Source organism: Paroedura picta, unplaced genomic scaffold, assembly GCF_049243985.1.
Source record: "Paroedura picta isolate Pp20150507F unplaced genomic scaffold, Ppicta_v3.0 Ppicta_v3_sca37, whole genome shotgun sequence".
Taxonomy (NCBI): domain Eukaryota; kingdom Metazoa; phylum Chordata; class Lepidosauria; order Squamata; family Gekkonidae; genus Paroedura; species Paroedura picta.
This window is the reverse complement of record NW_027518634.1, coordinates 57,571-81,592: the sequence shown is the minus strand read 5'-3', so window position 1 is coordinate 81,592 and position 24,022 is coordinate 57,571. Positions and strand designations below refer to the sequence as shown.

Here is a 24,022-nt window from a genome sequence, read left to right as displayed (position 1 = left end):
GTCCCCAGAACATGCACCCTTCCTCAGCCATCATGAAATGGGAATTACCAGTCCATACCTATAGGTCAAGGGAAGTAAATTAGTAAATGGCATCACGAAGATATTCATTTTGTGTGCTTGTACTCGGCTGTAGCAGAATCAGATATTGTTGTTTGGGGAAAGAGTTGCCCACTGGTACGAAATGCAGGCATGTGGAAGGCTTCGATAACATTGCTGGGCTTCTCTGAGGTGTCCTTTGAGCATGAGTAACACACTCCAGGCCTCAGTGCAGTGTGTGCATGCTGGGCCTCCCCTTGCTGTCTTCTCCCTTGTCTGCCCTGGGATGACGTTTATGAACAATTTGAGAATGACAATTGGTAAAGAAGTGAGCATGGATCTTATTGTTGTTTGCGTAATGCAATGGATTCCAGACAACTATATGTTGTACATCATGGGGAATTTTTATTGTTACGGGAATTTTAAAAATGCTAAAAAACCCACAACCCCCCCCCAAAACATGCAAGCAATAGTAAGGAAAGTTTGCTAAAGGCTTCAATTGCAGAAACAACCCATTCCCTGGAGAGCACCAGGTTGAAATGATCACTGCCAGTAATGTAAGACAATAGCCGCCTCTTCCCCTGTATTTTCTATCATGCCATACAAAACAGCAGGAAGCTGGAGATTCTTCACAAGGTCCTTTGCCCTGTACAACAACAGAACTGTCCCCTGTTCCGATTTATGACTTCCATCTGTCAATACATCTTCTCATTTATAGGCAATAAAGCAATACCTCACTCATTGTGTGCGCCAGATCCAAGATTTAATCAGCCAAAATCGAGGTCTGCTGCCTGAGCGGAAAGATTAAGATTGACAGATTTCATAGGTTTAATTCTGGTGAGAAGCCAAGCTGTATCTCATCTCAGGCTTCTTAACCCGCCTGGTTCCACCCTGTCCAGCTGGTGGGTGTTTCTTTTCCCTTTATCTCCTATCTGCAACCTGTGCAGGGCCAGTGTAATTTTATAACGTGGCTGCTAAATCAATGCATTTGAATGGCTTTTCCATTGGATATCTTTGAACAGGGAAACCAGTTTCTGTAACCAGATTCATTCTGAGGACTGGCAAGCAAGAAACCACATTCATTTTTTTTAAATTATTATTGCATGGTGCAAAATAGGCGGAAGGGGATTTTAGAAAATCAAAGCAGGGACAACGGCTGGTTTTCCAGATTATGGAAACAATTATGGAAGAGCTGCTGGCTTCTCCGTAGTCACTCCTCCAAAAACACAGCTAATTAAGGAATGAGTGGTAAACAAAGGCCTCATTAGATGTGATGAGGTGAAATGTAACCTTTCAGCGCCAATTCTCTGGTGCAAGACTCTGACTGGAATTATCGATGTATCCAATTCAAGAGCCAACTAAGATAGCCTGACTGAATTCAGGAGAGAGCAATGAACAAGACAGGGAAAGCCCCTCAGAAAGAGTTGAAAGCACTGAAAACCCCAGTTAGAACAGCCTTTCTCAACTCTTTTTACTGTTTTACCTGAAGCATTTTTAAGGCTTCGAGGAACCCCAGAAGTGGCAGGATCCTGCAGACTATGGTTGGAAAGCTCAGCTGTGGACATGCCCACCTTTCCGACCCCCTCCAGGCCCATCATTGGCCATTTGGAAAGGGCAAGTTGACAACCATATATGGACATATCACCTGATAAATGTTTAACAAACGTTTAAAAATATATTAAAATTAATTAATTCCCATTAATTCCATTCAGAAAACCCTTCCAGGGCTGTCAAGAAACTGCAGGGTTTCAAGAAACCCTGGTTGGGAAAGCCTGGGTTAGAATGAACATCCCAATAGGCCATCTGTCAACTCTGGGGGGAAATGTACACAAATTGTTTTGGGGGGAAATTCCCCACTCCAGGTCCAATTCTGTCACCAAGCAAATCCTTGTTTGTTCTGGAAGAAGCAGTTATTTCCAAAGATTCAAGCACTCAACCCAAAATGAGGCATTCTGTCTGCTTTGATAGAAGCATGACCAGCAGGAGAACATACTCTGTTTAAAGCCCCTCATTTATATAAGAGGAAAGGGCATGAGTTTGTCCCAACATTCAGTGGCAAAGTTACTCAAGAGAGAACATGCTGAGCTGCTTTGCACCTCTTTGGTTCATAACCATTTGGGTTTTTACCATCAAGATCAGGGGTAGGCATGTGAGCTAAGCCAAAAATCGGAACCACTTCTGCTTTGAATGACCATTAAAAGCCCTTCTCAAGCAGCCCTTTCAGCCGAAGCTTGAGCCGAAGCACTTTGGAGTTGTCCGAAGCGCTCCAGCCATTAAAGTCAATGGCATCATTGATTTTAATGGGGATTTTCAAGTTTCTGCCTTTCCCATGGCCTGGGTGTGTGTGGGAAGGGAGGTTTAAGTTAGAGACTCCAAACTTTCCAGGTGCCTCCAAGAGGCTCTTCTCCAACTCCTCTCCAAGTTTCAAAAAGATTGGACCAGGGGGTTCAATTCTAGGGGCTCTATTACTGCTTGGTCAGAACAGCTTTTTTCAGTCCTGTGGCAAGCCCAAGTCAGACTTCACACTCAAATCCAACAACCTTGCAAATTGCAAGTTGCAAATCTGCACTGCAATGCCATTTGCAAAAGCATTGCAATGACTGGCTGTAAGGCCCTACAACTCCCCCTAAGGTGCTTTTGTCATTAGGCTGCAGAGTTGTCTCTTCCTCCTCCCTCCTGTTGCCCTGGAAACCAGAGCAAAAGGAGGGAAACAGTCCTAGAGGAGAAGTGAAATTTAACTTTGTAGTTCTTTAAACCTCTTCACCGGCAGCTATTCAATATAGCCGAACATACCAGAAAGAAGCTGAAAATTCGGCTTTACTCAGGATCAGCTATACCAATAGTTAGACAGAGTCTCTGATCTGTATCCGGCTTTTAAAATACCTGAAAAATACTGGTAAGGTATTTTGGGGGTATTTTTTCATTGTGGATACAACTGAATGCACACCCTTAGACACCACAAATAGTTGTTCAGGATCATAGGTCCATTGCTGTCTCATGCCCTTTTGTCGCACCATGTCCTGAAATAAAAGGACTATTGCACTGTTTCCTATTGCCTTCTGTCACTGGCCACCCCAGACTTGTAGCCCCTCCACAACCTTTTGAGGGATCCCCTCACAACAGCAATGAACACAGGTGCTGAGGCTGCCCAGAAAGGAGGTATCCCCAGGGAGATCCTGTAGTATTGTGTCAGATGCAAAACTCTTGAATCATGCCCTAAAAACGATGCAAGTGTCATAGAATCATAGAATCATAGAGTTGGAAGGGGCCATACAGGCCATCTAGTCCAACCCCCTGCTCAACCCCCTGCCCTAAGCATCCTAAAGCAACACAGTTCTTTTTCCCGGAACAGAAGATGGCATGTCACACTCTTAGCTCTACCAGTCCTTTCCGCATGGAGGTGAGTTCTTCCTGGTGGGAGTGGTTTGGAGAGGCATCTCATCCTGCACAGGACGGAACGGACAATGTCAGAGAAAATTTCAAGTGTTTTGAAATTTCTTTTGAGCTGCGTGGAGTAGCTTTTGTAAGCAGGTTTTTTAAAGTGTGTTTTCAACAATATTGTTCCTAAGATAGCTTTACTTTTTAAAATTCCCACGTAAAAGGAAGAGTTTTGTGACCCTTTGGGGACAGATTTTTAAGGGCAACATATACTTTTAAAAAGATGAACAGCAGCAGCATGTTTCCCCGTTCTGCCTGCAAACCAATATTAAAGTCCTGCTCCTATTTTGAATGTTGCAGAAATAAACCAGGCAGAATCCTGAGGAGGCAGAAGAGAACCGAGCACATGCTGAGGGGCAGAGAGGAAGGGATGAGCACGAGAAGAGGAGAGATCTCAAAAGTCTGGGGAAATGTATTAATTTGCAAACGATGCAGAGAAATTTCATTCTCCAGGTCTTTCCATTTTTGGAGCCAGATGAATGGGCCACAGCCAAGTATGTGCCATTGACTGCAGCAAGCGGTGTGCAGTAATACTAGGCAAGCCATCCTCCTTCGGACAGAATCCTATTTAAATTTCCTCTCAAACATACCCGAGGGATGACATTTTCTTGCACTGGGTGTGGGTGTGAAGTAATGACAGACACAAGGCTTGCTTCTCTCTCTGTGCTAGCTCGCTCTGAAGAAGCTTGGTTGAAGCTTGGTTGAAGCTTGGTCTCCTTCTCCAGCAGACTAGCCTTTTCTTTTATTTTCAGCCCAGGAAAGCAGACTTTTCAATATACGTTTTAGTCATGAAAGTTTACAGAAGATTTTGGTTGTGTACACATTACATTGTGATCAGAGTGCAAGACATGGCTTAATCTTCACCCAGGAAGGTTTCTTGAGATTAGCTATTTACAGAAACCCTGTCTTTCTGATGATTACACAGAGACCAGACCTTTCTTGGGTGTGCCCAACAGCTAGGAGCAGAGACAAAATTAGACAAATCTCTACAGTGTGGGTGAGGACGGACGGACAAGAATTCCAAACTTAGCAACAGTGCCCCAGCAGACTAATGAATGTGTCTGCCAGTCTTTCAGCTGTAGCGCTCCCCGTTTTGTGCTGAAGGCCACAGTTTTGGATCCAGCAGCAAAAGAAAAGTTGTGCCTGTCAAGGGAGGTCCAAAAAGAGGCTGGCGGGGGGGGGGGAGATTTTCATTTGCCTTCTGAAACAGATTCATCTGGTAGCATTATTCAAATGTGTTTAGCTCCCCAACATGCTATCGTTTATTGTCTCTCTGCTTCCCAGTTGGAGGAGATTATCCTGGGAGGTTAATCAATACATTGCAAAAAAGAGAAAGGAGCAAAACCCGTGAAACAAAGAGCAGCCATGGACTCCTGAAAATTAAACTCTTGGCAGGCAAAGAGTCACCCCGCTAACCAATTGAAAGCAGATTCCTCCAAAACTTTCATTAAAATGTATTGACCCCTGTGGCCCCTTGCCACACTAATGAGTCTCCCACGAAAATACTACTGGATAAAAAATTACTCAGATACAAGAAGTCATATTTCTACATCCTCATAGAGTAAGAAGTAGCCACACAGAAAAAGCACTTGTAACTGTATTGCTAAATTAGGGCTTGGTGCTAATATACTTGGGGCCATTTCGCACGGCTTCAAAGTAGCACAATGGTTGCTATTTGGAAACGCTACTAATTTGCCATAACCCACGACGTCGTAGACAATCTGCAACAATCCTGAAACCAATCAGCAAAAAGCGCTTCGTTGTGGCGCTTTCAGGGGAATCCAGAAAAGTGGATTCACCCTCCGGATAGCGATACACTCCTGCAACCAATCTGCAACAGTAGCGCTAAAGACCTGTGCGTTACCATTGTTGCTGGTTCTTCAAAGTCCCTCCCCCTGGCTCTCTCCTCCAAACTTCCGGCGAAGCGATCGCCATTTTTTTTTCTCCGAGCGAGCGGGGATAAACGCACCCGCGAGCCTCTTTCTGTTTAGAGGCTTCCCTGGCTTCAGTCCTTCACCTTTAGTCACTAAGCACAAAGCACTGAAAAGCCCGTTTGCTGAAATAAAGTCCCTTTATTTTTTACAAATAAATTCAGCCGAAAATCGGGACCGTGAGAGGGGGGGGGGGATTTTTTTTTTTATCACTCGAGACAGCGTGCAAACGATCATACAATCAAACGACAGCTCACATTAGGCAGCTGGATGGGTCTCTCCGTAGCAACGAATCTACCTAGATTCGTTGCTATGGGTCGTTTTTTTTTTTAAAAAACCTTTCTTAAAGGGAAAGGGGCTGTTTGGGAGCAAGCTAACGGCTGCCCATTGGCTGCTTGACGGCCAGGGGCGGGACGAGCTTGACAATAGCGCTTCCTTTCTAGCAATTTCTGCCGAGACCGGAAGCCTGTGGGAAACGCTAAAAAACGCAACTGATTCCACTACAAAGGCAGGTATGCATAACGACGAATTCCACTATTTTAAATGGCAATTTTTCATTCCGCAAACAATTTGCAACAAAGATCCCTGTGCGAAAAGGCCCTTGGTTACAGTTCCTTGTAGATGTATCTAGCTAGCCAACAGCTAAGAGGCTGTTGTTGTTGTTTTGAAATTGTAGCGTGTTATTTTATCAATGTTTTGCCAGTTGAAACAGAAACTCAAGCCCTTGATAACGGAGGTCCAATGGCTAGGGAAGAAAGGGTCAGAGGAGGGAGCATGCCTCCCCTGCCTTGATGGAGTGCAATGAATACTTTCATACAGCATCAAGAGCTTGGTAGGGATCCTTGACTATTCCTTATCAACAGTGGTGCAAGTCACAAATGTAGCTTGCCAGGTGTTTTACCACCTGTACCAGGTGAAGCTACTAGCACCCTATTTGGCCCCAGAAGACCTAGCCACAATGATCCATGTGACGGTCATCTCCAGGCTAGATTTCTACAACTATGTGGGGCTACCTTTGGCCCTGCTACAGAAGTTACAGCTGGCACAAAATGCAGCAGGATGGGTCCTCTTGGGGACCCCATGGAGGGCTCACATTCAGTCTGCCTTCCAACAGTTGCACCGGTTGCTGGTGGAGTTCTGGATCAGGTTCCAGGTTCTGGTACTGACCTTTAAGGCCCTATGTGGTCTGGGCCCTGGGTATCTGAAGGACCACTTCTCCCACTATGTCCCCCAGAGGACACTACACTTGACAAAGACTAGTATATTGTCATCCCAAGCCCCAAGGATGTGTGCCTGGTCTCGACCAGAGTCAGGGCCTTTTTGGCCCTGGCCCCCACCTGGTGAAATGAGTTGCATGTTGAGATCTAGGCTCAGATGGAGCTCTGAAAGTTCTGCAGGGCCTGCAAAACAGCACTCTTCCACCAGGCCTGGGACTGAGACCAGGGCAGTCCATAATTTTACAGGCATCCCTCCATCTCTTCCTTCTTAACTCTTCCTACTTGATGTCATCTCCAGTCTGGGATAGCTCGCAGAGGGCATGAAAGGGGTGCGGGATGGAGTTTTTATATGGTATTTTATTGCAATTTTATTACAGTAACTGGTTTTATTGAATGTTTTATTGTTGTGGACTGCCCCAAGCCCATAGAGGGAGGGGCAGTATAGAATATTTAAAAAAAATTCTTGTTATTATTGTTAGCATTATAGAATCATAGAATCATAAAGTTGGAAGGTGCCATACAGGCCATCTAGTCCAGCCCCCTGCTCAACGCAGGATCAGCCCAAAGCATCCAAGAAAAGTGTGTATCCAACCTTTGCTTGAAGACTGCCAGTGAGGGGGAGCTCACCATCTCCTTAGGCAGCCTATTCCACTGCTGAACTACTGACTATGAATTTTTTCCTTATATCTAGCCTATATCGTTGTAGTTTAAACCCATTACTGCACATCCTTTTCTCTGCAGCCAATGGAAACAGCATCCTGCCCTCCTCCAAGTGACAACCTTTCAAATACTTAAAGAGGGCTATGATGTCCCCTTTCAACCTCCTTTTCTCCAGGCTGAACATTCCCAAGTCCCATAAGGTTTGGTCCCCTGGCCCCAGATCATCTTCGTCGCTCTCCTTATATATGCTTGAATATTATATGCTTGAATATGCTTATTATATGCTTGAATTGATAATTGAATAAAAAAGATAGGTTGAGAAAGGCTAGATCTCATATTGAAGACATATTTTAAAAATTAGATATCACAAGGAATATTATATTCCTGGGATGATTCAGTTTTTAATATGAAAATTATTCCTATTTTGCTTTCTGTGGTGGCTATATGGGATATGAAAAATCTGATCTTCCTTTAATTTGTTTTCTTCATGAATTGACTAATGTTCCTAAATGTGTAGCTGAAATGTCCTTGCAAGCCAATTTGGGTAAATTATCCCGGTAATTAGCTTTCTGTTTCTATTCCAAAGTGGGCTTTTGAAAAGGTATTCTGGATTTTCATTTTTTATAAATGAAGATTCTTTCAAACTGTCCTGGTTTAAGATTTTTGACTCAAAGCTCCCTCACATTGGTTTAAGTGCTGACATTATTCATGGATTTGGTCCTACAGCTATAAACTCTTTCAATAGTAAACTTATCCAGGCAACGTGTCATTTAAATACAAGCTTTCATACTCACAGGTGGCTCTTCCTTATTTTGGGGGATCCCTGCCCCAGATCACTGCCTTCTTATCCCTTTAATTTGTCTATCCCAATTTTTTTCACTGACACAGTTATGAGTACAGCTCATCCCTGTTATAAGTGGTATATTAATGAATTCCTCTTTATTCAGAGCATTCCTGTGACTTTTTTTTACAGAAGATTGGTACGTTGGTGTATATTTTATTGGAATGGCCCTTATATGTGATTCCCTCCCCCAAATTTCTTTTTTAACCTCACTATAAAATAATCTTTTGCCTTTAGTCTAATAGTTCTCCTAATATCACCCTCATTGTCATTGAATTTTTAATTGTTTGGGCCTCATTGATCAAAGATGATATTTATCAGAGGAGAAAACATGACTGCTCAAGATATTTGATCAAAAGAGCTTTAATCTGATGAAAGAGAAGAAAAGAAAAACACAAATGCATTCTATGTTAAAAGATCCTTTCAAGTTTTGCTCTAGTTCTGCAGAACTTCTCTCTGTGCTAAGTTTTCTTCTTGCAGAAAATTTTGTTTTATGTTGTCAGCACTCAGCAGTATGCCCCATTCTACCACTTCATTCAGCTTCATATGTTGACCCAGCCTCTGTGTCTACCATAACTTAATATTATCATCATGGACAAACTGTGCTTTATTTTACAATACAATAAAAATCTTGAGCCCATGGTCATGATGAAATTATGCCAGTTTGTACAGAAACTGTCTATTTTCCTGGGATGTGGGGAGGCTGCAAGGAGAACAATGCACAGAAAAGTTACATGGATTGATCCCAAGGGTTCCTTAAATTCAGCAGTTTGCAGGAGGTTCAGGTGGTTCAGCCACCATTTTAATGTTAGGCCATTTGCTCCCCCACTCTGACCCCCCTTTTTACATCAGTACCAGCAGGGAACTATACATTGCAGAATTAGAACTCAGAACTTGTCTTGGGGGATTTAATTTTGTTTGGTATACAACACTACAAATAACACTGATTGTCTATCATGCTCATCAGCCCTAAGTTTGGAGTCATCAAGAATACAAACAGCAGCTGGAAATAATGTCAAGTATATTAGCGTCGAGGACTTTGTGTACTGAATTTAAAATATGGTAAACTCAATCAGCAATCATTTTGTAGTGTACTGAGATCTCAGGTCATTGTGGAAGGTGCGTTAGTATTTACATTGACTCCTGGATGGCTAATTCACCGGCCTTCGCTTTGGCAGGCGTGTTTGTGGCTATTGAGCAACATAATGTTCTTGCTCCCCTGGAGGTGGAGGCCTAAGAAAGTAAGACAGAATGGGGCGGGGGGGGGGGACTTCTCCTTGATCTCGCTGACACCAAAGTACTCTGCTCACTGCAGAAAAATAACACTCATGGTCACTCTGGAGTAAGTTATAATCTTCGTATAGAGAAGGTACAGGATTTTTGTCATTCATAGCTCATACGCAATGCTCCTTTCCAGCACATGGGGAAAAAACCCTTCTGCCATTTCACTGCTTCCCTGTTCCCACTTCCCCCCACCTATTCTGGAGGCTTCTTGACAGTTTTTGAGCTGGTTTTACAGGTTTTCATGAGAGGAAGAGTTGGTTCTTATATGCTGCTTTTCTCTACTCAAAACGGCTTACAGTCACCTCACTTTTCCCGTTTTCCCCTCCATGGGAGTTACACTGGAATGTGGGCAGCATCACTGCCAGTGCTAAAGACACCTGATCCAAGGGACACTCCTTGTTTGAGGGCAAAGTTCCCCAGACTTGAGGAGATTGTGGCCAGCAGCCTACTTTGAGGTCCATTCCGCACCGGGATCCATGTTGCAAATTGTTTGCGGAACGAAAAATCACCATTTTAAATAGTGTAATTTGTCATTATGCATACCTGCCTTCGTAGCAGAATCCAGTTGCGTTTCTATCATTTCCCACAGGGTTCCGGTCTCGGCAAAAATCGCTAGCCAGGAAGCGATATTGCTGAGCTGTGTCCTGTCCCTGGCCGTCAAGCAGCCAATGGGCGGCCATTATCATGCTCCCAAACAGCCCCTTTCCCTTTAAGGAAGGTTTAAAAAAAAACACGTTGCAACGAATCTGCGTTGATTCGTTGCAATGGAGAGACCCATCCAGCTAGCAGTTGGTGTTTGAGCTGCCGTTTCATCGTTGCCACGCTCCCCCCGAGTGGAAAAAAAATCCCCCCCCTCATGGGCGCGATTTTCGGCCAAAAATAGTGTGAAAAATAAAGGGAAAATAAACCAGCAAACGGGCCTCTGTGTTGCTTGTGCTTGGTGACTTTAAAAAGAGGGACTGCAGCTGGGGAAGCCTCGCTGGGTAAACGAAGGCTTGCCGGTGCGTTGATCTCCGCTCGCTCGGAGAAAAAAAATGGCGATCGCTTCGCCGGAAGATCAGAGGAGAGAGCCAGGGGGAGGGACGCACAGAACTTTCCCGGTAGTGTTGCAGATTGGTTGCAGGAGTGTAGCGCTTTCCGGAGGGTGAATCCACTTTTTGGGATTTCCCTGAAAGCGCTACAACGAAGCGCTTTTTGCGGATCGGTTTCAGGAGTGTTGCAGAGTGTCAACGACGTTGTGCATAACGGCAAAACTGTAGTGATTTCAATTAGTAACCATTGTGCTATTTTGGACGAATGCGGAACGGCCCTGGGTTTCTGCATTTTCAGAGAAGGAATGGGCAAGTGGAGCAGTGGCTGTCTTGCAGTGACATCTCCTGGCCAGGAATAAGGACTTCTCTTAGGCTTATTCCACACATTTTGGTTAAGGCAGGGGTAGTCAACCTGTGATCCTCCAGATGTTCATGGACTACAATTCCCCTGAGCCTCTGCCAGCATTTTGTTTGAGTAATTATTCCACAGGTCATAATAATATATGATGCTTTAAGTACGTATGAATCCATGTATTATTATTCAGAGTGCTTACCAAGTTCACACGCTTTTTAGGACTTCAACCTGAAGAAGCACTTTCAAGGGCTACAATCCCTTCTTGCCGTGGAGAAAACAACTCCAGGAATGGAAGGAATTGACTTCTTGATCCTCACTTCCCCTCCACAGGGGAGCCCTAACTGACAGGTCAACCTATGGAAGGGAAACTGGGTAAGTGAGGTTTCCACCTGGATTCTGAAAACATCAAGGGCAGTTGAGATAAAAAAGGACTTTTTGCCAATAAGGTCACCTGACCCCATCCAATCTTTTTCTTTTTATTCCTCCCCCCCCCCCAAAAAAAAATTGGATTCAGTAAAAATTGGATTTTGGCCTCCCAGAACTGTGAGGACTTTACTTTTCTTGGACTGCAAACCTTAAAACCAAGTTTGGCAGGTATCGAATCTCAAACCACCCCCCAGCAGAGAGAGAGCTTTTTTATGGTTCATTTGGATAAGATTTCCCCCAAGGGACTCCATTCGACAATGGATTTGACTTGCTTCTTGTAGATCCTTTTTGCCCCTTTAAATCAGTATATTACCAACACCTGGATTGTTAGTGTGTGCTTTAAATTTGAAGTGGGTGACAAACTAGTTGGGCACAATTGAAGAAGTGACCCCTTTGCCTATGTGAAATCCTGTACCTGTACTGGCAATGTTGTTGCTGTTGCTGTTGTTGTTGTTTTATTTGATTTATTTCCCGCCACTTCCTACAGGCTCGTAGCAGATAACAATAGTCTTAAAATCCCCCATTAAACCCCCCGTTAAAAGACTATAAAAATACCCAACACGGCGGAAAATACCACTCTCCCCTACCCGAACAAGGGCATTGGGGGATGGAGGGTGATGATGACTACTTCAAACCCCTCAGGGGGGCAATGTTCTTCCTCGCCAATCCCAGCCTCAACCATAGACCTGGTGGAAGAGCTCCGTTTTACAGGCCCTGCGGAATGCTGACAGCTTCCGCAGGGGCCGCAGTTCACCCGGGAGCTCATTCCACCAGGTGGGGGCCAGGACAGAGAAAGCCCTGGCCCTGGATGAGGCTAGTCACACTTCTCTGGGGCCCGGAACGATCAGTAGGTTTTCTCCTGCAGAGCATAGAGCCCTGTGGGGCACATAGGGCGACAGGCGGTCCCTCAGGTATGTGGGTCCCAACCCGTGTAAAGCCTTAAAGGTTAGAACCAAAACCTTGAACCGGATCCGGACAGCAATTGGCAACCAGTGCAGCTGCCACAGCACCGGCTGCATGTGGGCCCTCCAAGGTGTGCTACTGAGGACTCTAGCAGCTGCATTTTGCACTAGCTGAAGTTTCCGTATCAAGGACAAGGGCAGGGCCACATAAAGCGAATGACAGAAATCTAATCTGGAGGTGACTGTCGCATGGATCACTGTGGCGAGGTGGTCAGGGGACGGGTAGGGCGTTAGTAGCCGGGCCTGGCGAAGGTGGAAGAATGCCTGGCCCGCTACTCTCTTGACCTGCGCCTCCCTAGTCAGGGAGGCATCGTTGGTCACCCCCAAATTCCTGGCTTGGGGCGCGATGGTAAGTTGCGCTCCCTCCAAGGTGCATAAACGCACTTCCTGTTCCTGCCCCCTTCTTCCCAGCCACAGGACCTCCGTCTTGGAGGGGTTGAGTTTCAGGCAACTCTGCTCGAACCATTCTGTCACTGCTTCCAAACATCTGACAAATGGTTCCGGGGGGGAGTTCGGGTGGCCGTCCATTAGGAGATAGAGCTGGGTGTCATCAGCGTACTGATGGCAACCCAGCCCGAAGTTCCGCACCAGCTGGGCCAGAGGGCACATAAAGATGTTGAACAAACTTTGCTTGAAGAACTGAAACAGTTTCCATCTGTATATTCTTCAATTCAGTTCAATATCAAAGTACATCAAAACATTTTTATGTTACAAACATGAAAGCATTGGTTGGTAAAGAACTTACCGTGGGTTACTCAATTACTGCCTCAGTGTGAGCTTTTCTCAACTTTTCTGCCATTCAGAAACTCCTGAGATATTCTTCTAGCTTCGATAACCCCCAGAAGTGCCACTGTTCAGGGATGCCAGCCTACAGGAGGGACCTGGAGAACCCCCAGAACGAAAGTTCCTGTCCAGACTGCAGAGATCAGTTCCCCTGGAGGAAAGGGTGGCTTGGGAGGTAGGTCACTTAATCAGTTCATCTGCGATGCTCTTTCAAACTGCAAAGCTGAGCGTGGGCTAAGGTGATTGACTGCTTCTTCATACAACAAAGTCAGTGCTCTACCATGAAGCTTTCCAAGTGACTTTGGGTGGTCATAACAACTCGAGGGATTGAAATGTGTGTGTGGGGGAGGGGAATCTGAAGTCCATGGAGGAAAGGGAAATGTAATGGCCAGATAAATATGGCCACTATACTGCACATACCCCTCAATGACCTTTTACCCACTTGACCCCCCCCCAAGTAACTAAATGAGTAATAAATACAGTCAGAATCACCAAGTCAATCTCTTATGCTAGGGACTCCGAGGGACTTCCCCGGCCAGGGAATTCTGCACTCGAGAGAGAGCAGGCACACTGCTCAGGGGAGCCTGGCGCAAGAGGCAGGGCTTCTCCTTAAAAGGGGCCCCAAGCCCATGCCCAGGCGCCAAGGGGGCGAGCGCGATGGTCTCACGCAGCACCCCCTTTCCTGCCACCCTAGACCCTCCCCCCCACACACACGTGTCTTCTTGCTGCCCGCTCCTCCGCTGCCTCAATGGCGGCTGCTGCTAAGTATTCGCCGCTTTTCTTTATATTCTAGATTCATGGTGAGATGTGTCCAAAGGACTAAAATGTTGTCCACAAGGGCCCACAAAATAGAGAACAGACGGTTCTTTCAGGGTTTTTTTGTTTTGTTTCTTGTTGTTCAAAATGTTTAAATAAATAAATACATTCTGAGATATTTCTAATCTCCCAGTGTTTCTGGAAATCCTACACTGGTTGGTGGTTGGTCCAATCTGTCAGTTCAGCCATGCCTGCTTGTTTCTCCCTCTTGTGCTTCATGAGTCCACGTGGGGGGCCTGCTGCTCCCCCACGTGGGGGGAGCAAGACAGGCTGAACAGTCTACAGAGGATCTCTTCTCCAGAGTAGCATGGTCTGCGCATCAAGACAATGGGAATGCACCTTGGGCCTGTACATTCTCTCTCCTCTGTTTATGGCTCAGCAGTGAACGACTCCTAGGGCCTTTTCGCACGGGGATCTTTGTTGCAAATTGTTTGCGGAATGAAAAATCGCCATTTAAAATAGTGGAATTCGTCGTTATGCATACCTGCCTTTGTAGTGGAATCAGTTGCGTTTTTTAGCGTTTCCCACAGGCTTCCGGTCTCAGCAGAAATCGCTAGAAAGGAAGCGCTATTGCCAAGCTCGTCCCGCCCCTGGCCGTCAAGCAGCCAGTGGGCAGCCGTTAGCATGCTCCCAAACAGCCCCTTTCCCTTTAAGAAAGGTTTAAAAAAAAAAACAGACCCATAGCAACGAATCTAGGTAGATTCGTTGCAACGGAGAGACCCATCCAGCTGCCTAATGTGAGCCGTCGTTTGATTGTATGATCGTTGGCAAGCTGCCTCGAGTGATAAAAAAAAAATCCCCCTCCCCTCTCACGGGCCCGATTTTCGGCTGAATTTATGTGTAAAAAATAAAGGGACTTTATTTCAGCAAACGGGCTTTTATGTGGTTTGTGCTTAGTGACTAAAGGTGAAGGACTGAAGCCAGGGAAGCCTCTAAACAGAAAGAGGCTCGCCGGTGCGTTTATCCCCGCTCGCTCGGAGAAAAAAAAATGGCGATCGCTTCGCCGGAAGTTTGGAGGACAGGCTCAGGAGGAGGGACTTCGAAGAACCAGCAACAATGGTAACGCACAGGTCTTTAGCGCTACTGTTGCAGATTGGTTGCAGGAGTGTATCGCTATCCGGAGGGTGAATCCACTTTTCTGGATTCCCCTGAAAGCGCTACAACGAAGCGCTTTTTGCGGGTCGGTTTCAGGATTGTTGCAGATTGTCTACGACGTCGTGGGTTATGTCAAATTAGTAGCGTTTCCAATTAGTAACCATTGTGCTATTTTGAAGCCGTGCGAAATGGCCCCTAGTTTTGGAGGATTCTCATTCCATATGAGGCACAAACTGTGGCCCTACAAACCAGGATTCAGAACCACAAGTTAAACTTGGTTTGCAGCAGAGAACACTATAGTTGTTGTTGTTGTTGTTATTGAATTTCTTGACTGCCTCTCCTTCATTGGGGCTACCCTTTCAGGCCGGGGCATAGCAGTGTTTTTTTTCTGTAAAACAGAATTCTTTCGGTTATGAAGACGAGGAATGGGGAAAGTGAGCCCAGTAGCCCAAGACTGCCCAATCTTATTTCATAGCAAGACCTTATGGGGAAGGAGTTGCCTAAAGCTATATATTTCTGCATTTTTATAGGACAATTTTATAGCAGAATTTGTCTGTAAGGAGACTTGTCTGCTGATTTTCATTTTGGAGCAGAATCTGGATCTTTTCTTTGGGGGGGATTCCAGAGTAGTAAGAAGATAAGTAGAAAAAGGCATAAAGAGGGGCTGTGTGGTCCTCAAAATCTTTGTTCCTTTGCAGATGTATAAGGACCATATGGACCTCAATGTGGTGAACACAGCGATATTTTTCAGCGTTCTTGGATACCTAATTATAAAAAGCAAATCTGTGGTATGTGCCGCGTTCGTTCGTTCGTCCAGGTGTTGCTCCTTTGAGGATGGATTCAAGTGGGTGGGGGAGGGAGAGCTGCATGAAATCTTCATGATTTTTGCACTGAACCCCTTCAGACTCACCATAAGACCACCTATTGTATCGATAGGCACAGCATACACCACAAAAATCACAGATCCATGCCTTTATAACCATGCCACGGAGCAAAAATATGGATCCAAAGCATGGATTCTCAGGGTTTTTGCATCCAGGCCCCCCAAACTCACAGTAAGATCACTTCATCTATTGACAGCCACAGCGTACAACACAAAAAAATCATAGATCCAAACCTTTATGGCTACGGCACAGAGTGAAAACTTGGTTCCAAAACATGGATCCTCAGGGTTTTTGCACTGGGCCTCCACAAAAGTCACCGTAAGATCATGTCTTCTATCGATAACCAAAGCATAAGCCACAAAAATCACAGATCCACACCATCATGAGTGAGGAGAGATTCAGGGAATGCAGGCTGAACAGTCTACAGAGGATCTCTTCTCCAGAGTAGCATGGTCTGCACTTCAAGACAATGGGAATGCACCTTGGGCCTGCACATTCTCTCTCCTCTGTTTATGGCTCAGCAGTGAACGACTCCTAGTTTTGCAGGATTCTCATTCCATATGAGGCACAAACTGTGGCCCTACAAACCAGGATTCAGAACCACAAGTTAAACTTGGTTTGCAGCAGAGAGCACTATTGTTGTTGTTGTTGTTGTAATTGAATTTCTTGACTGCCTCTCCTCCATTGGGGCTACCTTTTCAGGCCAGGGCATAGCAGTGTTTTTTTCTGTAAAACAGAATTCTTTCAGTTATGAAGACGAGGAATGGGGAAAGTTAGCCCAGTAGCCCAAGATTGCCCAATCTTATTTCATAGCAAGAAGTTATGGGGAAGGAGTTGCCTAAAGCTATATATTTCTGCATTTTTATAGGACAATTTTATAGCAGAATTTGTCTGTAAGGAGACTTGTCTGTTGATTTTCATTTTGGAGCAGAATCTGGATCTTTTCTTTTGGGGGGATTCCTCGGCAGTTGTCCACTCCTGGTTGAATTAGATTACATCTAATAGCATTATGAAAGGGGCTGTCCAATAAGACATGTGCACTTGTCTCTTCCCAACCACTGGCACAAGGGCTCTTTGAGAGAAAGGTCTTTTCTTATAAGGACCCTCCTGCCCAGCTGTGCATAAACCTCAGCATCCCCCTGGACTGAAATCCATTGGACTGAAATCCAGATACCGGTATGTATAGCTATTAAACCAACATAGGGTGGAGGATCTTGTATCCAGGGAGGATACTTTATTCTGGACAGAGGTGCCACCATTCCTGGAAGTGATTCAGCCCCTTTTTAGTAGGTACGCCAGTGAAAAGTACCCCCTAAAATGTAAAAACCTAAACTAAGAAGCATGAAGGACATTTGAGAAATATAACATATTAAGATTAGGACAAGAGTAATCGGCTTGTAGCTCTAGGCCTTCAGATATTCCTCAAATATTAGTAAGAAGATAAGTAGAAAAAGGCATAAAGAGGGGCTGTGTGGTCCTCAAAATCTTTGTTCCTTTGCAGATGTATAATATGGACCTCGACAATGCTGCGGGACCTGTGGACACATCAATGTTTTTAAGTGTTCTTGGACACCTAATCCTGCAAAGAAAATCTGTGGTATGTGCCACGTTCTTTCGGTTATGAAGATGAGGAATGGGGAAACTGAGCCCAGTAGCCCAAAACTGCCCAATCTTATTTCATAGCAAGACCTTATGGGGAAGGAGTTGCCTAAAGCTATATATTTCTGCATTTTTATAGCACAATATTATAGCAGAATTTGTCTGTAAGGAGTCTTGTCTATTGATTTTCATTTTGAAGCAGAATCTGGATCTTTTCTTTTGGGGGGATTCCTCGGCAGTTGTCCACTCCTGGTTGAATTAGATTACATCTAATAGCATTATGAAAGGGGCTGTCCAATAAGTCATGTGCACTTGTCTCTTCCCAACCACTGGCACAAGGGCTCTTTGAGAGAAAGGTCTTTTCTTATAAGGACCCTCCTGCCCAGCTGTGCGCAAATGTCAGCATCCCCCTGGACTGAAATCCATTGGACTGAAATCCAGATACCGGTATGTATAGCTATTGAACCAACATAGGGTGGAGGATCTTGTATCCAGGAAGGATACTTTATTCTGGACAGAGGTGCCACCATTCCTGGAAGAGATTCAGCCCCTTATTAGTGGATACGCCAGTGACAAGTACCCCCTAAAATGTAAAAACCTAAACTACGAAGCATGAAGGACATTTGAGAAATATAACATATTAGGATTAGGACAAGAGTAATCAGCTTGTAGCTCTAGGCCTTCAGATATCCCTCAAATATTAGTAAGAAGATAAGTAGAAAAAGGCATAAAGAGGGGCTGTGTGGTCCTCAAAATCTTTGTTCCTTTGCAGATGTATAATATGGACCTCAATGCTGCTGCGGGACCTGTGAACACAGCGATCTTTTTCAGTGTTCATGGACACCTAATCTTACAAAACAAATCTGTGGTATGTGCCGTGTTCGTTCGTTCTTTCGTTCGTCCAGGTGTTGCTCCTTTGAGGATGGATTCAAGTGGGTGGGGGAGGGAGAGCTGGATGAAATCCGGGCACCTGAACGTAAAGGGAAGGTGGGATGTCACCTACATCCTGCTTAATATCATGACACTTGGGGAACTTGGAAATGCACGAGGGGAGCAAGACAGTCTGAACAGTCTACAAAGGATCTCTTCTCCAGAGTAGCATGGTCTACGCATCAAGACAATGGGAATGCACCTTGGGCCTGCACATTCTCTCTCCTCTGTTTATGGCTCAGCAGTGAACGACTCCTAGTTTTGCAGGATTCTCATTCCATATGAGGCACAAAATGTGGCCCTACAAACCAGGATTCAGAACCACAAGTTAAACTTGGTTTGCAGCAGAGAACACTTGTTGTTGTTGTTGTTGTTGAATTTCTTGACTGCCTCTCCTCCATTGGGGCTACCGTTTCAAGGCGGGGCATAGCAGTGTTTTTTTCTGTAAAACAGAATTCTTTCGGTTATGAAGACGAGGAATGGGGAAAGTGAGCCCAGTAGCCCAAGACTGCCCAATCTTATTTCATAGCAAGACCTTATGGGGAAGGAATTGCCTAAAGCTGTATATTTCTGCATTTTTATAGGACAATTTTATAGCAGAATTTGTCTGTAAGGAGACTTGTCTGTTGATTTTCATTTTGGAGCAGAATCTGGATCTTTTCTTTGGGGGGGATTCCTTGGCAGTTGTCCACTCCTGGTTGAATTAGATTACAGCTAATAGCATTATGAAAGGGGCTGTCCAATAAGACATGTGCACTTGTCTCTTCCCAACCACTGGCACAAGGGCTCTTTGAGAGAAAGGTCTTTTCTTATAAGGACCCTCCTGCCCAGCTGTGCGCAAACCTCAGCATCCCCTTGGACTGAAATCCATTGGACTGAAATCCAGATACCGGTATGTATAGCTATTGAACCAACATAGGGTGGAGGATCTTGTATCCAGGGAGGATACTTTAATTGGACAGAGGTGCCACCATTCCTGGAAGTGATTCAGCCCCTTATTAGTAGGTATGCCAGTGACAAGTACCCCCTAAAATGTAAATACCTAAACTAAGAAGCATGAAGGACATTTGAGAAATATAACATATTAGGATTAGGACAAGAGTAAACAGCTTGTAGCTCTAGGCCTTCAGATATCCCTAAAATATTAGTAAGAAGATAAGTAGAAAAAAGCATAAAGAGGGGCTGTGTGGTCCTCAAAATCTTTGTTCTTTTGCAGATGTATAATATGGACCTCAATGCTGCTGCAGGACCTGTGAACACAGCGATCTTTTTCAGTGTTCTTGGACACCTAATCATGCAAAGCAAATCTGTGGTATGTGCCGCGTTTGTTCGTTCGTCCAGGTGTTGCTCCTTTGAGGATGGATTCAAGTGGGTGGGGGAGGGCCACCTATTCAAGTGGGTGGGGGGGACCACCTATTGTATCGATAGGCACAGCATACACCACAAAAATCACAGATCCATGCCTTTAAAACCATGCCACGGAGCAAAAATATGGATCCAAAGCATGGATTCTCAGGGTTTTTGCATCCAGGCCCCCCAAACTCACAGTAAAATCACTTCTTCTATTGACAGTCACAGCATACACCACAAAAATCACAGATCCAAACCTTTATGGCTACGGCACAGAGCGAAAACTTGGTTCTAAAACATGGATCCTCAGGGTTTTTCCACTGGGCCTCCCCAAAAATCACCGTAAGATCATGTTTTCTATCGATAACCAAAGCATAAGCCACAAAAATCACAGATCCACACCATCATGAGTGAGGAGAGTTTCAGGGAATGCAGTTTAATTGTGCTGTGTACTGATTTTTAAAACAAGTAGTTCCCCTAGGGTTCCCTGTTCTGCGTAGGGAAATACCTGTAGATTTGGGGATTGGAGGGGAAGTTTGGGGAGGGTACAATGTCCTGGAGTCCAGCCTCCAAACCAGCCATTTTATCCAGAGGATCTGATCTCTGTTGTCTGTAGATCAGTCGTAATAGTTTAACCTTTTCTTTTATAATCATCCCCTGGCCCTGCCCGAAGGTTGGCAACCAGAAATACCCATGCAATTATTCATGAGGACAAATGCTTGTATAGTAATACAACAATTTTGGGGAGGGGTTCGTTGTTTTCTGCTTCTCAGTTTACTCAGAGACTCAGGGAAGGGAGCGGGTCACATGCCCCAATGAGAATAGAGGAGTCAGGCTCCACCAGGGGGAGGAGCATGTGAGTATACAGGCTTCAGGCTTCCTGGGAGGGGGGAATCTCTCCAGGATCTCCCAGCAAGAAGGGGGCAGATCTCCTCTGCAGAGAGAAGGCATGGCCAAAGATTGATGGTTTTAATTCAAGAATACCAGGAACCCAGCCGAGGGGTTTCACTGTCCCTTGGGAAGGGGTACTGCAGTCAGTGTGTGGTGGCAGCGACAGACCGGAAGAGATAGACCCTGTCCAGGGAAAGGGTGGAGGGCTGGAACAGGGCCCACTGGCTTGGCATCTGGCAAGCAGGCGGCCGGTTCTACCACAAATGTTTTTGACATTTGCAATGCGAGAGAGGTGAGTAGGCTTTGCTAATAATAAACACACCATTGGACCAGATACTCGTAAATATAGCTATTGAACCAACATATGGTGGAGAATCCAGGGAGGATACATTATTCTGGAGGAAGGTGCCACCATTCCTGGAAGAGATTCAGCCCCTTCTTAGTAGGTACACCAGTGAGAAATACCCCCTAAAATGTAAAACCTTAAACTAACAAGCATGAAGGACATTTGAGAAATATAACACATTCGGATAGTACAACAGTAATCAGCTTATCGCTCCAACATATGCCATCAGTTTGTTTAGACTTTTTTGGGTTTCTCAATTACTGGCTCTATGTCAGCTTTTCTCAACTTATGTGCCATTTTCATCTTGCTTCAAGACACCCCAGAAGTGGGATCTCAGGGTTTCAGTTGGAGGCTAGCTTAACTGCCACCGTTCAGGGGTGCAAGCCTCCAGGAGGGACCTGGAGAGCCCCCAAAATAAAAGCTCCTCTCCAGACTGCAAGAAGAGAACAGGATATTTTTACATCTAAAGTCTTCAAGAGGAAAAGTGAAATTCTTTGAGTAGCATGATCTGCGCATGGAGACAATGGGGATGCACCTTGGGCCTGCACATTCTCTCTCCTGTTTATGGCTCAGCAGTGAAAGACATACCATATGAGGCACAAACCGTGGCTCTACAAACCAGGATTCAGAACCACAAGTTAAACTTTGTTTGCAGCAGAGAGCACTGTTGTTGTTGTTGATGATGATGTTGTTCTTGTTATTGAATTTCTTGACCGCCTCTCATCCATTGGGGCTACAATTTGGGGACGGGGCGTAGCAGTGTTTTTTCTGTAAAACAGAATTAATTGGAGGTGGGCCCCGCGTTCTCCCCCCCCCTCCGGCCCTTTACAACACACTTTGGGTGTTATTGAGTTATAATTTCCATGAAGATAAAATGTTCCTTATGTTCATTGTTGGGGCGTGTCTGTATCTTATTTTGAAGGGGTGTTTAAACATTACCATAGTGATCAAAGAGCGTTAGGGCAGTGGTTGGGAGTAGAGGAGTAAACTACACCCCCCCCCCCACCGGGCCTCAGTAAAAGGTGTTGAGTGGTCCCCGGTAATAAAAAGGTTGGGGACCACTGGCCTAAAGCTATATATTTTTGCTTTTCTTTTCTTTTCGTTTCACAAACACACACACACAGAGGCGAAGAAGGTTCTTATATGCTTTTTTTTTTAATTAGAAGTGGATCCAAGCGGATTGATGTGATGATTGGAAGTGGCATATTGTATGTCATATATTCCATTATCTTTGCTAACTTCGGCATCCCTTGCAATCCGCCGGCCAATCCATACTGGACCATACAGATGCACCTGAGTACTCCTACTTTCTACTTGGTTTACCTGCTGTAGATAATTGTGGCTTTATCGCCACAAATGCCCAGGTATCTGACTAGTTCGAACTCAGAACTTTGGGGGGGGGGGTAGAAAGAAATTCATTTCTGTGTGAATGGGTGTTCTGCGGTACTTTGGCCTTCGCTTCATGGATTCCACAACAATAGATCTGAGTGAGTCGCAGAGTATAAACTCAGTAGAGAGTTCTGGTCACAGCTAATCCCAGCTCCATGTAACAAAGGCCTGTACTGCTGGGTCTGCAAGAGAGCTTTGACTCTGAGAAGCTTAGGCTAAGGGAATTTTGTTGTTCAGGGCTTAGTTCTACTGCTTTCTTGTTGCACTACTGTTATATGGTCAGTGCTGTGGCTTAGAAGAGAGAAGTGATCTGGGACAGGCCGTCCACTGAGTATTCAATGCTAAGATCAACAGCTTAACTTCTCCATTTCTTCTCCCAGCACTTTATCTGTCCATCTGCAATACCTCTACAGGTGCCTTCTGGTTTACAAAAACACCTCACAATTTTATAGCAGAATTTGTCTGTAAGGAGACTTGTCTGCTGATTTTCATTTTGGAGCAGAATTTGGATCTTTTCTTTGGGGGGGATTCCTTGGCAGTTGTCCACTCCTGGTTGAATTAGATTACAGCTAATAGCATTATGAAAGGGGCTGTCCAATAAGACATGTGCACTTGTATCTTCCCAACCACTGGCACAAGGGCTCTTTGAGAGAAAGGTCTTTTCTTATAAGGACCCTCCTGCCCAGCTGTGCGCAAACCTCAGCATCCCCCTGGACTGAAATCCAGATACCGGTATGTATAGCTATTGAACCAACATAGGGTGGAGGATCTTGTATCCAGGGAGGATACTTTATTCTGGACAGAGGTGCCACCATTCCTGGAAGGGATGCAGCCCCTTATTAGTAGGTACGCCAGTGACAAGTACCCCTAAAATGTAAAAACCTAAACTAAGAAGCATGAAGGACATTTGAGAAATATAGCATATTAGGATTAGGACAAGAGTAATCAGCTTGTAGCTCTAGGCCTTCAGATATCCCTCAAATATTAGTAAGAAGATAAGTAGAAAAAGGCATAAAGAGGGGCTGTGTGGTCCTCAAAATCTTTGTTCCTTTGCAGATGTATACTATGGACCGCGAGGCTGCAGAGGGACCAGTGGATACATCAATGTTTTTTAGTTGTATTGGACACCTAATCCTGCAAAGGAAATCTGTGGTATGTGCCGTGTTCTTTCGGTTATGAAGACGAGGAATGGGGAAAGTGAGCCCAGTAGCCCAAGACTGCCCAAGCTTATTTCATAGCAAGACGTTATGGGGAAGGGGTTGCCTAAAGCTATATATTTCTGCTTTTCTTTTCGTTTCACAAACACACAGAGGAGAAGCAGGTTCTTATATGTTTGTGTTTTTTTAAAATTAGAATTGGATCCAAGCCGCTGTGATGACTGGGAGTTTCGTCCTGTATTTCGTATTTTCCATCATTTGAGAAATATAGCATATTAGGATTAGGACAAGAGTAATCAGCTTGTAGCTCTAGGCCTTCAGATATCCCTCAAATATTAGTAAGAAGATAAGTAGAAAAAGGCATAAAGAGGGGCTGTGTGGTCCTCAAAATCTTTGTTCCTTTGCAGATGTATACTATGGACCGCGAGGCTGCAGAGGGACCAGTGGATACATCAATGTTTTTTAGTTGTATTGGACACCTAATCCTGCAAAGGAAATCTGTGGTATGTGCCGTGTTCTTTCGGTTATGAAGACGAGGAATGGGGAAAGTGAGCCCAGTAGCCCAAGACTGCCCAAGCTTATTTCATAGCAAGACGTTATG

The 24,022-nt window shown here is 44.9% G+C and overlaps 1 protein-coding gene across 24 annotated transcripts in view; it reads left to right on the top strand.

Moving 5' to 3' along the window:
• LOC143828499 (uncharacterized) overlaps positions 1 to 24,022 on the top strand; it is a 38,944-nt gene that overhangs the window by 7,727 nt on the left and 7,195 nt on the right. For 7 of the 24 annotated variants that reach the window (XM_077318859.1, XM_077318858.1, XM_077318853.1 and 4 more), the window contains 9 exons: positions 11,013 to 11,165; positions 12,985 to 13,139; positions 14,678 to 14,839; positions 15,574 to 15,663; positions 17,261 to 17,356; positions 18,131 to 18,226; positions 19,505 to 19,600; positions 23,321 to 23,416; positions 23,829 to 23,924. In XM_077318859.1, the coding sequence (XP_077174974.1) occupies positions 14,837 to 14,839; positions 15,574 to 15,663; positions 17,261 to 17,356; positions 18,131 to 18,226; positions 19,505 to 19,600; positions 23,321 to 23,416; positions 23,829 to 23,924 (573 nt within the window). In that variant the 5' untranslated portion in view covers positions 11,013 to 11,165; positions 12,985 to 13,139; positions 14,678 to 14,836. The remainder of the gene's footprint in view (positions 1 to 11,012; positions 11,166 to 12,984; positions 13,140 to 14,677; positions 14,840 to 15,573; positions 15,664 to 17,260; positions 17,357 to 18,130; positions 18,227 to 19,504; positions 19,601 to 23,320; positions 23,417 to 23,828; positions 23,925 to 24,022) is intronic. The other 17 variants (XR_013227671.1, XM_077318850.1, XM_077318864.1 and 14 more) reach the window with 9 other exon arrangements.